The following is a 16,177-nucleotide window of genomic DNA, read 5'->3' on the forward strand; positions in this document are numbered from 1 at the left end:
AGCTTCTAAAATGGAACTTTGATAACTGGTTGTACTTTGTATACCCCTCGGACGCAACTTGGCACAACTAATTTGGCACAACTCCCATGTCTCCAAACTATGAATACACAATGCAATTTAGAGAGTGGTAGACTGTAGCAAGTAAAATCTGGGATAACACTTTCTCTGTTGAATGCCGGATGGAACTCAACCTACCAAAAGTACTGAAAAAAGGTAATCCTATTTATAACTTATATTACATTAAACCATTTTCTAAATGGGATTGTGTATTCATCTTAAGCCATCAATAGAAGACATACCTCAGATGAAAGTGTAAATGTTTAGTCATGTTTCCTTCTAGACACTATGTCACCCGGGTGTATCTAAGTGCAATACTTACAACAAACGATTTATCTGAGAATGATATACTACACAGGTACTATACACCACACAACATATTGCATATTTAAAACCATACCAAGACTGGATCTGGCTAATACTGAAAATGTTCATATAGTATTACACTATCAATATTTACTACTCCAACAAAACTTACAAGATATATTGTGTGCTATATTAGAATGATAAAGCAACATCTACATTGACCTGTGCATCAAGAGAAACACTCTAAAGGTAACATTTGCATCATAATTCTTCTATCCTTTATCAAGTTCTATAGCATTAAGATAAGGAAAAAAGTGTCATAAAATATACTTTTGCTGAGTTCCATCACATCATATAATATGAAGCACCTTTAATAATTGAAAATACTGGTATAGTTAATACTAATTATGGTCCGTGGTTTAGATCTTAGATCCAGGTAATGTTTTCTGAAGGATAACTTTGACTTATTTTACCATGCACTTATACTAAAAGATCTATTGAGATGACTGCCCCCACAAATAATACACACAGCCAGCAGATACAATTTGAATATCTTGGCAATAGTATATTTGGATATTGATTGACAAAAGCATTCATGTCATGACTGGTTTGTTTAGTGGGAAATATACTATCACTGTCAGGCTGACCTGTAAAGTATAAATAAATATTGCAGGCCTGCCAGGACAGCCTGTAAAGTACCAGACATACCATCAGTAGCACAGGCCTGCCATGACAACCTGTCAAATACCAGATATGTCATCAATATGACAGGTCTGCCATGACAGCCTGTAAAGTACCAGACATACCATCCACAGCACAGGCCTGCCATGACAACCTGTCATGTACCAGACATGTCATCAATATGACAGGCCTGCCATGACAGCCTGTAAAGTACCAGACATACCATCAGTAGCACAGGCCTGCAATGACAACCTGTAAAGTACCACACATGCCATCAATATGACAGGCCTGCCATGACAGCCTGTCAAGTACCAGACATGCCATCAATATGACAGGCCTGCCATGACAACCTGTAACGTACCAGACATACCACCAATATGACAGGCCTGCCATGACAGCCTATCAAGTACCAGACATACCATCAGTAGCACAGGCCTGCCATGACAGCCTGTCAAGTACCCAACATATCATCAATATCGCAGGCCTGCCATGATGTTACCACATATACCAGCAATGTCGCAGCCATGCCATGACATTCAGTAAAGTACAAATAATTTGATCAGCATTTTAGGAGTTTGTGAGTCAGTAATGAAGAATATGACTTTATGGATAACAGCTTTATGTTCAAGCAGTAAACAAGTAGTTGTTATCAAAAAACTTGTATGCTCTGTTTTGTAAAGTAGCAAACAGGGGTTTGTTTCACAAAGAAACCTTTCCTGAACACTGCATTAAGGCTACCTCAGTGACTTGCGATCACCTTAGTGTTTGTGAAAGGAGCTGAGGCAATAGGTATCCATAAGCTTAGTGCCCCTTGATAAAACCTCTCATATTTTCCCCTGGATTTTGACATCTGGATCATATAACATTAGAGCAGATCAACTTAGGCTATCTGAGCTTATTTTACCTCACATCTCTGTCTCCCATGCAGGTGTGTTCAGTGCTAATGTACTACTAAATATACAAGTAATCATAAATAGGCAAAAATAACTCACTTCACAACCACATTGAAGATAAGGGTTTCCTAAAAATTCTGGTCAAAATCTCGTGATCAATTATGAAAATACATTGAAGAATAGATGTAATTCTCTTCTGAAGCAGGATCATTTTCCATACTCGTATACAGTTGGAGGACGTCTGGCACCTTCATCCACCAACACAACACACAGGACCTCCATTCTTTGAAATGCATTACCACGTCGCCTGCTAAATCCAAAATAAATGGATGTACTCTCTTCATAATCACATTGTATAAACTCTGCAGTCAAGAATATTTTCAAAGTCAGTTTGAGTGAATAGTCACAAAGTCCCATAAAAATACTGGACATTAAAGAGAGAAAGTGATAAAATGTGTATTCAGATCAAATGTGAAATGTGAACTGAACAGTATCATAAAAAATGATCAGTTTACCTAATCAATAAAAAAAACAGAACTTATTGGAAAGATAATTAATGGAAAACCCAAAATAAAACTCAACAAAAACAAAATAATGTGAAAATCAGGTAACTTTATTTCATAATAATTCATGTTGATAACATCAACTACAACATGTGGGTATCATTGAACATGCAAGATACTTTGGTGGTCTCTTACATTTCATCTACAAACAAGGTCTGGAAGAACTGTCAGGTAAAACTGAATTCTTTAAGGATACACACAAAAATCTCTTGATTCTCATTTCAGTGAACAATCGCAACCCTTAGCAGATTTTCCAAAACAAGAGCATGTAACTCTAAATACAGCTGTAGTTTGATGAAAGCCTTTAGTCCTTGGATTTGCTGCATGAGGTATGTGTGTGTAATCCGAACCCATGCTGGTATAACCATAATGTTTCGTATCAATAACATTCTTGAACCCCAAAATGAGAACCTCAAAAGATTTTTATGTACGCCTAACATAATGCAAGCAGTTGGATAGTGATATTGTATTACATCAGTATTCAATATGCAGGACATATGACATTGCAATTTGGAAGAACTTCCATGACAAAAATTGCACATTATCATTTCTTACTGTTATATCAAAACATGCACCATGTCAAACATGCATTATCAAACATTTCTATATTGGATTGTGAAATGCAACAATTAACAAAAATAATTCAAGCATATTTTACAAACCGCTTGATTTAAACTAAATGCTAAACAGTTTGAAACAAATGAAACAATATCCATTTTAGTTCTGTTGCTTCATAATCCTGGCTAAAAAAATCTTCTCTTTCACATTCTGATTACTTAAAATTCTTTCGTAATGACAGGAATTCCTACTGTTAACAAGGCGGAATTTTACTTGAGTTATGAAACATTTGGTAACTGACACAAACAAAACCCAGTAGGCTAAAAATAGATTATTCATTAAGGCAACTATCACAGTCAAAAATATTTGTCTGTTGTAAGAATTCATGTATTTTAAAAACTGAATCCCTTCGAAATGATACTTTCAACAAATAACACTTCCCACAAACAATGTTTACAATAGTCCCTGGCAAGGACTAAAGAGACATCTGACACTTTAGAAAATTTCTGATTCTCATATCATAATATAATATAACAATATCTGCATCTAATATGGTTTACCAAAACGAAAAAAATCAAATATTGTTTGAAGGTGAAACAGTCATATGTATATTATCAACCATTATGTCATACTTCTCTGTGAAGTAAGGGCTTCTTAAAAAGGGTTTTCTAATACAAAATTGCTTCTCAATAACAAAAAGGTCACATTATGTAATGGCATAATAAATGATCTCAATATCAAATGCTGTTTGTGACAAAATATCGTGAAAACCAACACTACTTTACTTATATATACATACATACATGATAGTTGGCATTCATAGGCAGCAGAAGACAAAGGGAGATAACCCTGTATTGCACATCAACAAGTGACTTCTTCAGTTAATGGAGATGTAATATGGAAGCTCTTTCACCAAAACAGGTTTAAAGTATGTATGGGAGACTGAAAACAAGTTCCTCTCATACATTATAAAAATTAACACATTTTCATTTCATAATTTGTACAAGAATCTGAAAAGGAAGACAAAATCACAGGTAAAACTGGTCTGCAAGGAATTAAAAACATGAAACTTTCAATCTCAAAAACGGTTACTGTAAATGCCACCAGTTCTGACTATATGTTTTTTTCTTCCCCTTAATTACAACCATTCAATTCCTTGCAGAAATTATTGTGAATACCGTGCAATTATGAAAAACACTGGCATATTTAGATTAAGTATTTGGATGCACTTTAAAATCACAATTCCAGCACAGTAACGACCGAAGATAATATATTTCCAACATGAGCAAATATATTAATCTTTCAGTAGTTGGATCTCCAATAATACAAATATAGGAATTAGCACATGGAATATCGTGAAAACATACGAAGACAAGTTTTGAATTGAGAAGATTTTCATGCAATCACGATTCATCATGCAGAAATTTATACAGATTTATCACACATATACTCTGTTGCTTTTTTTCCTCTGCCAGATTGAGATTTTAGGTAAATAGTCTGAATCTCCCACCTCTGTTCTCAACTCTACCCTGCTGTACATGTTCTGAAACAACTCAAAGATGTCACAACACATGAGCCAATATGTCAGCACTAGCATACTGGAAGATAAATAATGCTTAAGTTTATCAATATACACTTAGCAGTGTTCATGCCTAGCTTATAACACACTGCTTATTCTTGCTCTTGTGGCGGCCCCTAGTGTTCATAGTCCTTGCACGACCTTGGGGTCCAATACCCATGTCATCCACATACGATATACGTGGTCCTGGTCCTTGTCTCCGTGGAGAATCATAATAGTAATAATAATCATCTGAGTCACTAGAACTGGAGCATGTGCTACATCGATCATCCTCATATGGGAACCTATCAAATCGGTCCAATACTGAACTTTCCATTGAAGGAGGACGGCCATTGAATCCCCCTGTTGCTCCACGTGGTTCAGAGTAGTAGGAATTTCCAGGTCGTCCCTCAAAGCTACGACTGCGTGGATAGCCCGGGTTGTTTGCGCCACTGCTGTGAGGGCGTGTTCCTGTGGGTGGGCGGGAGATGGGGTTCATCTTGTGCTCATCCGGGAGAGGTATTGCCGCAGCTCCACGCCGCCCCGTCTGCCGGATATTGGGGAGTTCAGGGAAGGACCGGTGTGATAACGGTTGTTGTTGGCCATGATGGTGATGGTGGTGGTGGTGATGGTTGTGATGATGGTGTTGCTGGTGACCGTGGGGTACAGCATAACCATTATCACTCTCTAGACGCTCACAACCAATGGTGGGTGGGGTTTCAGGGGGGCATGGTGGTATCCTCTCTCGCTGAGGATTGATAGAAGCATAGTGGACACTCACATTCTTCTCTGACCCTGACCGACTCCTACTCCTTGAGCTAAGGTTACTCTTGTCCGATCCAGGGGTGTCCGGTTCTTTAGTTAAGTCCGGCATTGAAAATTGTGATAGTCTGTTACGTTTCTTTGCCTCCTGGCAAGGAAGACCATCAATGAGGCCGTCAAGGTTCAGATGATACACCGCCTCTGGGTCAGTGAAGCTGGCATTTTGCTGTGCCGCCTCGTACAGACCTGGTGCATACACCTCGCTATTGCTGCTTGTAGCATAGCCCTGATCCCTGTCTGACGATGGGTAGCTGTCATTGATTGTATATTGTTGTCGTAGCACTTCATGAATGTCCTTATTTCCTTCTAGAAGCACATGGCTAACAGGGGAGCCTACTCTCACTGACTGCAACTCTTGAAGGTAATCTTCAGGTCGTCGTGGAGTCTGAGTCTGCATAGAACCTGCTCGGCTACATGCAGCAGAGCAGTATATAACACCATGTTTGGGTAAAAATGGTTGTCCAAGCAAAGACTTTTGACATGTGTGGCATTTGAAGCATTGATCTGTTGCATGCCAGTGTTGACCTTCATGGGTCATTTGTCCTTGATCAACCCCGATGTGTTCCCCACACGTGTCACAATATTCTGCAAACATCCGCTCAAAGCATCCACAACAATATGGCCGGCCTTCTCGCATAATGTAGCGTTGACCACCTAACATGGTATCACACTCAAAACAACAGAAGTGTTTCATGTGCCAGCTTCTTCCTTCAGCCTCTGTACACTCGTCTGCAAAGATGATCTGAAAACAAAACATAAAATGAAGTATGTATTTATGAATGAAATCTTTAACCACCTGAGGATTGCCCAATAAGGAAGTCAGTGTGACCTAATCCCTAAATCCGAGACCTTACCACACAGACATTACTGACCTTCTACGTATCAAATTAAGCTGCTACTTTCCTAACAAGATGTCACATACTTCACCATGACACTGTGACATTTGACCAGCAATCCCTGAACATAAGCCTCTCACTCTCAACATAAGCAAAATAGATTTCACAATCTCACGATCTGATTGAACCTCCAACAAAATATTTTAGTCAATCCTCAAATATTTTACTGTTAAATATCACTTATTACCCTGAATTAATTAAACATCTACAGCAGACTTAATACAACTGGCATCATATTAACTATTAAGCAGTTGATAAAAACATTTGATCACTTTTTCCAAACATACCTCATCACATGCTGCACACCTCGGTTTCAGCATCTCTGCGTGGTGACGTCCGCAGTAAAGTTCACCTTCAGCGAAGAAGTAGATGAGGTCTACAAGAAGCTCGCTGCATGTGTGACACACAAAGCATCCTGGGTGCCAGCACTTGTTGGCGCCAGCACGTGATGCAAACACTGCCATGTCCCCACCGGTGATAGTGCACTCACACTGCAAGGAGAAATGCAACTAATGTATTTAATTGTGTCTACATGTAAAAACAAATAACTACCACAGATCAGGGTGTGAACTTATGATGAAGAGGAACACTTTTTATAGATAGACAAATACTTTATTGCAACAGAAGTGATGTTTCAGTGTAGACAATACTCTATTGTCAGTTCCTGTGTACACCGAAATGTCCCATCTACTGCACTAAAGAAGTTGTCTCTACATAAAAAGTGTTCCTTTTCATCATACAACCTCCTAAAAGGCCACTTTAAGAACTTGAACATATGATATTATTCAACTATTGAAATTCTGGCGATTTGGAATTTACTTGTAAACTGAAAATTTTCAGTTTCTGGAATAGATTTGTTTAGTAGACCAACACTAGTTTGACTAACAATCAGTGTACATTAAGGTGTACATGTACAGTTTCCTTCCGGTATAGGATCTTTAAGGTCATAAGTTTACATGTCAACAAGAATAAGATCACCAATCAAAGTGTCTCCCCACCTGAGTACATGCAGTTCCCTGCAGGGTGAGAGGAAGGGGCCGAACGGTGCCCCGCCCAAGTGCCTCCCGTTTGCGCTGAGCAGAGAACATCCGAAGCTCATGCTTTTCCTCCTCAGCCAGGACATTGCAGTAGCGCACCTCATTGTCGTGAGGTGGCAGTTGTTGCAGTAGTTGCCGCACGCGGTACTTCTCGCCTGCACTGTTGAGGTAAGGCACCTTCCCATCTGGTATCCCATTGAAATACTGGTGAATCTGCAAAGTGAAGGACAATTATTATCATGATCACTATTATTCTGTGTGGGATTATCATATTTTGATTTTACTGTACATCAGCTGTACAATTTCTGGACAAGAATTGGGTACAATGAATTTTTGCATTCCTTGGGCACAGAACATACTAGTACATGTAACAGCTGATTTGTACATAACTAATCCACATTTTCACATCGTATTAAACCCTTTACATCTGCTGCAGCTAAATCTTTATTTCACAATATAAACGTTAATCCAGGTGTCACATGCTTTCAAATACTCATCCAGTAAAAATGCTGTCATGATACTGCAAAGGGAGGTACTATATTATGAGAGCTTCTGTCACTACAGAATGACAGTAGCAATACCTTTTGCCAAGCCTTGTAGATGAATCATGAAAATTATTTTCTTTGAACGTCAAAAATAGTCAGTCACCTTTGTACTCTCTATAGTCAAGGGACTTCTCCTGTATATATCTTACAAGCTAGCAGTTATTTCCAAACTATCAATATCCACAGGATAGGCACAGCAATGAAAAACCATTTTGTGCCCGTGAAACATCTGTACATTTTCAGTATTCAGTCAGCTAAGAGACAGCATGTTTCTAAAGCCGTAATTGTACAACTGGCCTTCTAGGAAACACAACATTATCATAATCACATCCAGATGAGAGCTGCAAGCTCTACCACCAACAAGAGGCAGCTGTCTTAGATACCCCTGCCTAATCAAAGCTTAATCACTGTGTGTAATTTCTCCCACAAAACTGCAAGCACAAAATACCTTTATAATGGGCATAAAATTGAGATGGGCTCTGGTGAAGTCCCACCACTCATGCTTGCTTCCATTACAGACCTGTGAAAAACTGGAGCTGATGCTCAGGAATTTTGGATCTCCCTTAGATAGAGTTAGTAGACATTCAACATGTCTTAAAAAGTTAAACAGGGATGAATATGTCTTGTTATCTAATTACTGTATTTATGATTCATTGAAAATGTCACTTCAGGATATTTAGCCAAACAGAACATGTAACTGTTTAATAAAAACAATGCATCCTCTTCTTAAGTTACAAACAAGAAAACAGAACGAATATATCTTGTTATGTCATTAATGTATTTATGATTCATTGAAAACATCACTTAAGGTCTTTCTATTTAAACAAACATTTAATTGTTCAATAAGGGCAATGAATTCTGCACTTGATAATTCATCTGCAATCAAAATGAAAGAATTAAATAGCTTTGTTTCCCATGTGTGATATGTTAGTAACAATTTGATATTTTTCTCTTTATCCCATGCAGAATTCAATTATTGGATTCAATTTCATACATGAGATCACATTTCAAATCATATTTAACAGAGCATTCAACCTAGGAGTAATGATGAAAGATTTGAGATAACCCATATGATGCAAAGCTGATTTCCACATTGTGGCTGAAGCCTAAGTAGGTACAAACCAATATTCCAGTCAAATCCCATGAAGAATGCTAGCAATCTTAATATTTTCCTTGACAGCAACTATGTCATTCATCATAAACTGTAAAATCATAATGATTTCACAGATGTAAAAGAACTTATTAATCATTATTAAAGTTATGCACTTGAATCATACAAAATAAAATGGCTGACCCATTATAGGATCCACAAGAAAACATGCCAAGGAAAATGTGAGATAGTTCAAATGCATAAACTTCCACTACAGTAGTGAGATAATAAACCCAGAGAATGATAATTAATTTATCACAACCAATAAAGTGTTATTATCCAACACTTCAAGGGACCGTCTGCTCCAGGTGGCAGCCATATTGTTTTTGAAAGGTTTGCAACAAAAAATGAAACAAACTTTGTTTGTTCACCAAACCATCTCCTGGTCTCAACAAACAAAAGTGTAGATTTCATTTACAGGCTTCAGAGTGACTTTGTCACACCAGGTAGGCCTCGCTTTGTTTACCCAATTATTTAATGTTCTTGTTCCTTTTATCCATGTTTCTCTTAACATGGAGAATGTCTGGTATGCTTCTTGGTTTTCACAAGGAAATGGTTTCGACCTATCTCCTGAACATCCTTTAAATGCCATGTAAGTTGACTACAAGATGATAGAAAAATATTCTGGCACACACCCAGGACAAGAAATTAGCTGAGTTACAGTAACACTGCAGTACCAGATCCTATTTTTTTTTAACCAACAAAAACCCACAATCGTAGAGTCATCTTCAAAGTATAATAGGAAACATGATCCATGCAAACGAATAATTTAGTTTTGATTTCTGGCAAACATCTTCTAGATTTTTGTGGTTCATCAGTGTACATTACATTGCTTAATTTGCGAAAACATGGCACAGTTAGTTTGAAATTCAAGAAGAGGTAAGGGGCTGAAAATGGTTGTCTTAGATTCCTCCTAGATATGAATCTAATGGTGCATGACTGTGTTAATGGTGATGAAATGGTGCCACAAATCATCTCAACAATTAGCCCCTGATCAAACTTGATCAGCTAACAATAAACGTAACTTTCAGCACTTCTCATAGCTCTATGCAAGTGCCAGTGGAGGCCTTCACCTGGTACAAATAGCCAACACAGCAGCCCATGCCAATGGAGGCGATTTGTCAGATTGCAGGCATTGAATCTGGTTTTCAATGCAATCTGGCAGTTAGTGATCCCCACCCCCTCTCCTCCTCCCTACCCCTGCCTCCCCTTTCCACCTCCTGCAGCTGCCAGGCACATGCCCCCCATGTACCTGTGTTGGTTCCTCCACTCATACTTGGTGTAAGGTATGCAGAGGTTACTGTTGTTTCTGATACTTGGTTTGTGATACTACATCTTTGAGGTACTCAATTTGTGATTTATCATAGCATTACATCAACTCTGTATTGAGTGAATTAGCTATAACATCATACTGCTCCAACACATGGCCATCACCGACAAATATCAGATCAAGAGCATCAAAACCCATGCCACATCCCAAAAATGTCTAACCCAACATGTCTTAGACAAGCCAACAGTTTGACTTGTAACCAACTGAACTGTTTCTTTTAACAAGAAATTATATTATATATTATGAACCAATGATAGTATGAGTTTACACAGACCCTGACACAAATATACCCAATGCAGCCCATGCAAGTCTAGAATGTGTGGCAAGTTTCTGAACTCCTTTCACTGTATTTAATTTCAATGTATACACTTTTATTTTCAGTAAAATATGTTAATTTCAAAGACAAGCTCTTAGTTTTTGACAGTACCAATGTATAGACTACTTTGTAATTATACCATAATCTTACCAAATACCCCCAACCAACCCAAAATTTATTTCTGATAAGCTATTGCTAAAAATAGGTTTAGAGACCTCAGGAAGTTTGATCCCCGGCAATATCTCCCAAACAACGGTTGTTCAGCACTCAAGCACATACTGAGTCTATTACCGACTCATCTGTCTGAGAAGGGATCGCTCTACACGGTCTGGGACTGGAGCCTGCTGTCAAGTTTTGTCTTAGAATCAATAAGAACAATATTAGTACCTATTTCTGGAAAATATATACAGGAATAGGTGAGAATATATCCAAACCGAGAAGAAATTTTGTTCTGAGTCTTAGAGGCTTAATCTATTCAGACATTGTTACATCGTGACCAGCCAAAAGTTGCCCTTTCTGCCAATGCCAAATTTCAAATTTTATTCATCCAATTCAGAAGACATTTATGGGTTTAAATGATACAATAGCGGTAAGGGTGATATTTCTTGATGCAGTAAAGATTCGTTTTACTTCATATCTGCCACTTACATCAAATTAACATACCATTTGAGCATGACTAAGGACCTCTGTATCAACTCAATGTTAAAAATTGTCAGTTTAAGTGCCTAAATTTGCGATCTTCCTTTGCCAAATTTCATGAGTCCTGAGAGCTGCCTAACTTTTAATTAACTTCATCAAAATGAAGCACTCTTGCTGACAAGCCTATAATAAATTATCCAGATAAAAAAATAAATCTTAACCCATTCTTTGAAGACTGGTGATTCAAGCTGTCCAACCATCCTTTTAAGCTATGATGCTGCGGCTGTTTCTTTTGTTTCAAATGGGTTGTGTTTAAACTACTTTAGAAGAACATTTCTGACATGCCAATGCATTTTAAAACTCCGTACTTTGAAAGTGCCCGACAACAAAGTCCTGTATGGGAAAGCCCATATGATTAGCTTTGATGCATAATATGGGATAATCTTCAAATTATACCAATTAAAAGTTTCATCGTTCTGCTTTCAGTGTCTGAATACAAGCTGGGTTGTTTTGCATACTAGCAGCCCAAGAACAATATTATGATCCTATTCTGACAGGAATGCTGCACTTGGATGAGGCCAGCTTGTCTGACCTGTAACCTCTGACGACCCTTGAGTTTGGTGTTCCTTCACATAAAAGTGTCCATCTTCCTCATGAATAAGAACAGCGATAAAAGACCCATCAACGGAGGGATCCCAGTGGACTGGTTTGATGGCTTGCCACAAGATAATGCTGCATTCTGACCCATTACAAGTTGATCATGGATAATGAGTCCAGAATAAAGACTTGCGGAATGTGTCAAAACACACAGCTCTTCATTTACTAAAGATTAATGCATTTCATGACTAAGTTATCATCAGAATGTTTAGATGGTTCGGAGGGTGTCTGCAAGGATGGGGAAATGTATGATGAAGTCACCAGCCCTCTGATCTGAGTCGGGAGGGTGACAAGCTCTGTACTCTTCAAGAAGATTTGAATTTGATCTGTAACCCTGTTGATCATCAATAGCCAATTGATATGGCCGACCTAATGAATCATTTGGGAAATTGAGAAGAAGCTTCACAAGGAACTTTACAATGGTCAAAGATCAGTGGTCATTTGATGATGCTCAGTACTGAAAAAAATACCTTAAATCAACAATTACTCAGGACAAACACTACTCTAAATTGACAGGAAATGATAAATGGTTTTTACACCAATCAATCTTGCACAAATATGGGAAGTGAAGTTCTCCTGATGAACTCCAAATAATCCAAAGAGTTATCAGTTGGCAAAAACACTTATGAACACTAACAACCCTTCTGAGGTTTGCAGACAATGCAGCCACATTTATCCTGAAAGCATTTGCAATTCTCCAAACATCCTCATTTAAGTCTAGACACAAGACATACAGAAATTGTAATAATCAACCACTACAGTTACGGTAACAAGAACTCTCCTGTAAACCACCTCTTGGCTTCCACCTCTGGTTTTAAGAATCCACAACCCTAATAACCTCTTAGTAGCTAAAAAATACCCTACCACTGTTTGACGGCTTCACATTACGTCTAAGCAAATATACACATTACCTCATAGGTAAGTGTGCCCTGTTTCCAGGTGGGGGTACGGTAACCATATAATGGACACCCCATCTTTACACCTTTCCCCAAGGTCCATGTTTGGATAACCTTTAATAAACCGTTCCGAGAATCCAATCAATTTACCCAGTCCCAGCACGATCTGTTGCCAGGTGGGGCCCTTAGCAGCAGACTGGCAAGTTCATCACAGTCAACTTTACAGTTTTCACAAATAATAACACTCCAACTGTTTCCTGCTCCTAGTCCTCTGGAACAGCACTCACTAAACAGATGTACATTTTGTGGCAGAGGTGATGCCTGCCCAAAATAGCAGGTGAAGACTGTACAAAGAATATATCATTCTATCCTGTCAGTCAGAGTGTTTGGGTATCTTCCTAATCTCACTCTACAAAAACAGCCACAAACAGACGGGACAGAGGCAACACCTCAACTCCAAATCTTGTTACTGAATCAGTTTTCATGGGGTTTGGCAAGTAATTCTGCAACGCTAATTTCATTTATCAGAACAAGATTTGGAAGAAAAAAAACAGTTAAAATGACAGGTTATGTGGTATTCAGATTCTTCCTTCACAACTGTTTTGATAAGAAATGAAGCAGTAAGTCTGGTCACTGACACACTGAACATCAAGCAGTGTGGACTGTTGCTGGTTGAGACCAAGCAATTGCTAAAATGGTTAACTAGATCAACAATGAACCTATTTTTTCTGACTACTAAAAACCCCTTGGGCACAGAAAGCTTAATATCAGGTTATTTCCATCTTTGGTTGGGTTTGTTTGCTGCACTTAGCAATAATCCAGATATGTTTTGGTGGTCTGTAAATCTGGACCAGACAATCCAGTGATTAACAGCAAGAGCAACTGGGATACGCAAGTGGGATATGAAGCTGTGTCAAAAATATCAGCAAGTCTGACCACCTGATCCCGTTAGTTGATGCTTACAACAAACATGGGTTACTGGAGACCAATTCTAACCCACATCTTGCTGGTCCATTTCTAAAGATGAAGCTGAACTTATTATGCAGGTCCTCCTGGTGTGGTTAGTTTGTTCATCACTACTAACAAGATACCTGGGTACAGCAGATGGAGCAAGTGACAGGATGCTATGAAGTGATACAGCATCTGGTAATGATGACAGTATCTAACCATATCAGTGACAACACCCAGTCAATACTGACATTGTGTCAGGGCAATAATGACTGTACCTGATGTGCACTCAGTGGTAACATTATGCTCCAATGGCCATGGAGCGACAACACCTAATGACATGAAATGATGGCATTTGATGACAGTGCTTGATGGTAATTTAAGGACAGAATCCTAAAGCAAGGTCCTTTGTCATTCTCATCAAAATGTAAACAACACCAGAGCAGTCCCATTCTTTATATTTGTCATAACATTCTTCACACATCAAACTCAGCCTCCTGCTGAGAAGGCCTAGAAGAAACCAGTTTCTCCCATGGAGCACCACATATCCTGATGTGATGATATTTGGCTGCCAGGTCCATCATGTTTGTACATATGCCAGGCTATGATGCTTGAGAGACAAGGCATTCATCATTCATGACAACTTTCAACCATATGCACACAACTCCTAAATTCGATCGCACATTTGTTAAATATGGAATGCCTCCTCCTATATCTGTGATCTCCGATTTATTAAACATGGTATGTGTATGAGTGCGCCCTACTGTTTCAACAGATTGCTTCAAGATCATCAGTAATTGTCGGTAAGAAATGCAACAGAGGCGTGCCTGCTCTAGCACCTGCACAAATAACATCAATATTGCATACAGCGACAGAGCAACATCATGATATCAGGAAAAGGGATATACAAAACATCATGATAGATCTCAGATAACAGTCTTCAGCTTCTTGTTTATTGAGGTGTATTTGGACTGAAATATTACAGGAATATTATATGAACCATTTCATTGTGTAATACATCTTTCGTAGTGAGAAGGAGCTATTGTTTTAGATAATGTAAGAGATTTGAAATTGTTTATTATTTGATATCTGTGATAATGATACCTAACAAATTATGTTTCAGTCACCCAGTTTATGCATGCTTTGACTGAAATATAACCTCCATTCCGTTCCAGGATGGGCAATGGAGTAGCCAAGTTATGAAGTGTTCGCTCATCACACTGAAGATCTGGGTTTGATTCCTCCACATGAGTACAATGTGTGAAGACCATTTATGCTGTCCCCCACAGTGATATTGCTGGAAGATTGCTAAAAGCGGCATGAAAATAAACTCCTTCACTGGGTCATGAACAAACAGCAACAGTAACTTCAAATGGATAACTTGACGTATGTGTTTCATTTTGCTAATGGTGAAGACTACATTTTGGAAGTCTGATCGTTCTTCATATGGCAACAACTCTACTCAATTCTGTTTATATGCAAAAAGCAAGAAGAAAATTAGTTTTATTAACTTGAATCTATTCCATCAACCCTCTGAATACCTCCATATTTGTCACAATGAGGCAATGCATCTTCAATCAATCAAACTTGTGCCATAAAAAAAAAATAATTTATTCCAGTGTGTACCATATGAACAATCAGAGCAGGGAATATTAAGGCCTAACAAATGTGCAACAATTTTCATATCCCATTTGACAATAAATTCCTATGAATCATCCTAACTACATTCCATCAAGCTAACAAATTCTATTAGCTTGTCCTTTGTAGTAATTTTAAAGCTTGTCCTCGCACCCATTCATCCATGTCCTTTCACCCATCCCTTTCCCCCAAGAAAAAAACTGTGTCACCGACACAATAACCTCCACTAAAATCCTTTGTCCTCAATGCATGTAAATAACATCTCAGAAATACACTGTCCAATCAACAGAAAGATACACACGAACAAACCAATCAAATCAAGTCATAAAACCATGCCAATTCCAGGCAAGTCATTAGTCTAGTTTTGTGATAGGCCTTTTGAGGTTTATGCTACAGCAATTAAATATCAACTATAAAGCAAGCACTGGAGTTTGAATTCCTTTTGGCAAGTTTTGGACTGATTTTGTCAAATAATTCCAACAATTTAATCCCTTCAAGCCTAAATGAGACAATCACTAACCCAGGGCATAAAGCATATTATTAGATAAGTCTGACACTAGCGTAAAACTTGTCAATTATAATTATGTATGGTTGCAGATAAGCCGACATTGGGGTTGCTACTGGTCCTATAATGACATTATCAGTGTACCAAATTTCTCCTTGATGCATGTCTGTTGTCCCAATTTT

The 16,177-nt window shown here is 38.3% G+C and overlaps 1 protein-coding gene across 1 annotated transcript in view; it reads right to left on the reverse strand.

Annotated features, from left to right (window-relative positions):
• Positions 1-2,532: 2,532 nt before the first annotated feature.
• The window catches only part of LOC137297413 (prickle planar cell polarity protein 3-like), a 127,392-nt gene continuing 113,747 nt past the window's right edge, over positions 2,533-16,177 (reverse strand). Inside the window, exons 4-6 of the mRNA XM_067829419.1 lie at positions 7,333-7,584; positions 6,622-6,825; positions 2,533-6,180 (exon numbers count right to left, since the gene is read on the reverse strand). Of these exons, the coding sequence (XP_067685520.1) occupies positions 4,711-6,180; positions 6,622-6,825; positions 7,333-7,584 (1,926 nt within the window). The 3' untranslated portion in view covers positions 2,533-4,710. The remainder of the gene's footprint in view (positions 6,181-6,621; positions 6,826-7,332; positions 7,585-16,177) is intronic.

The sequence above is a fragment of the Haliotis asinina genome, chromosome 9, assembly GCF_037392515.1.
Source record: "Haliotis asinina isolate JCU_RB_2024 chromosome 9, JCU_Hal_asi_v2, whole genome shotgun sequence".
NCBI lineage: Eukaryota > Metazoa > Mollusca > Gastropoda > Lepetellida > Haliotidae > Haliotis > Haliotis asinina.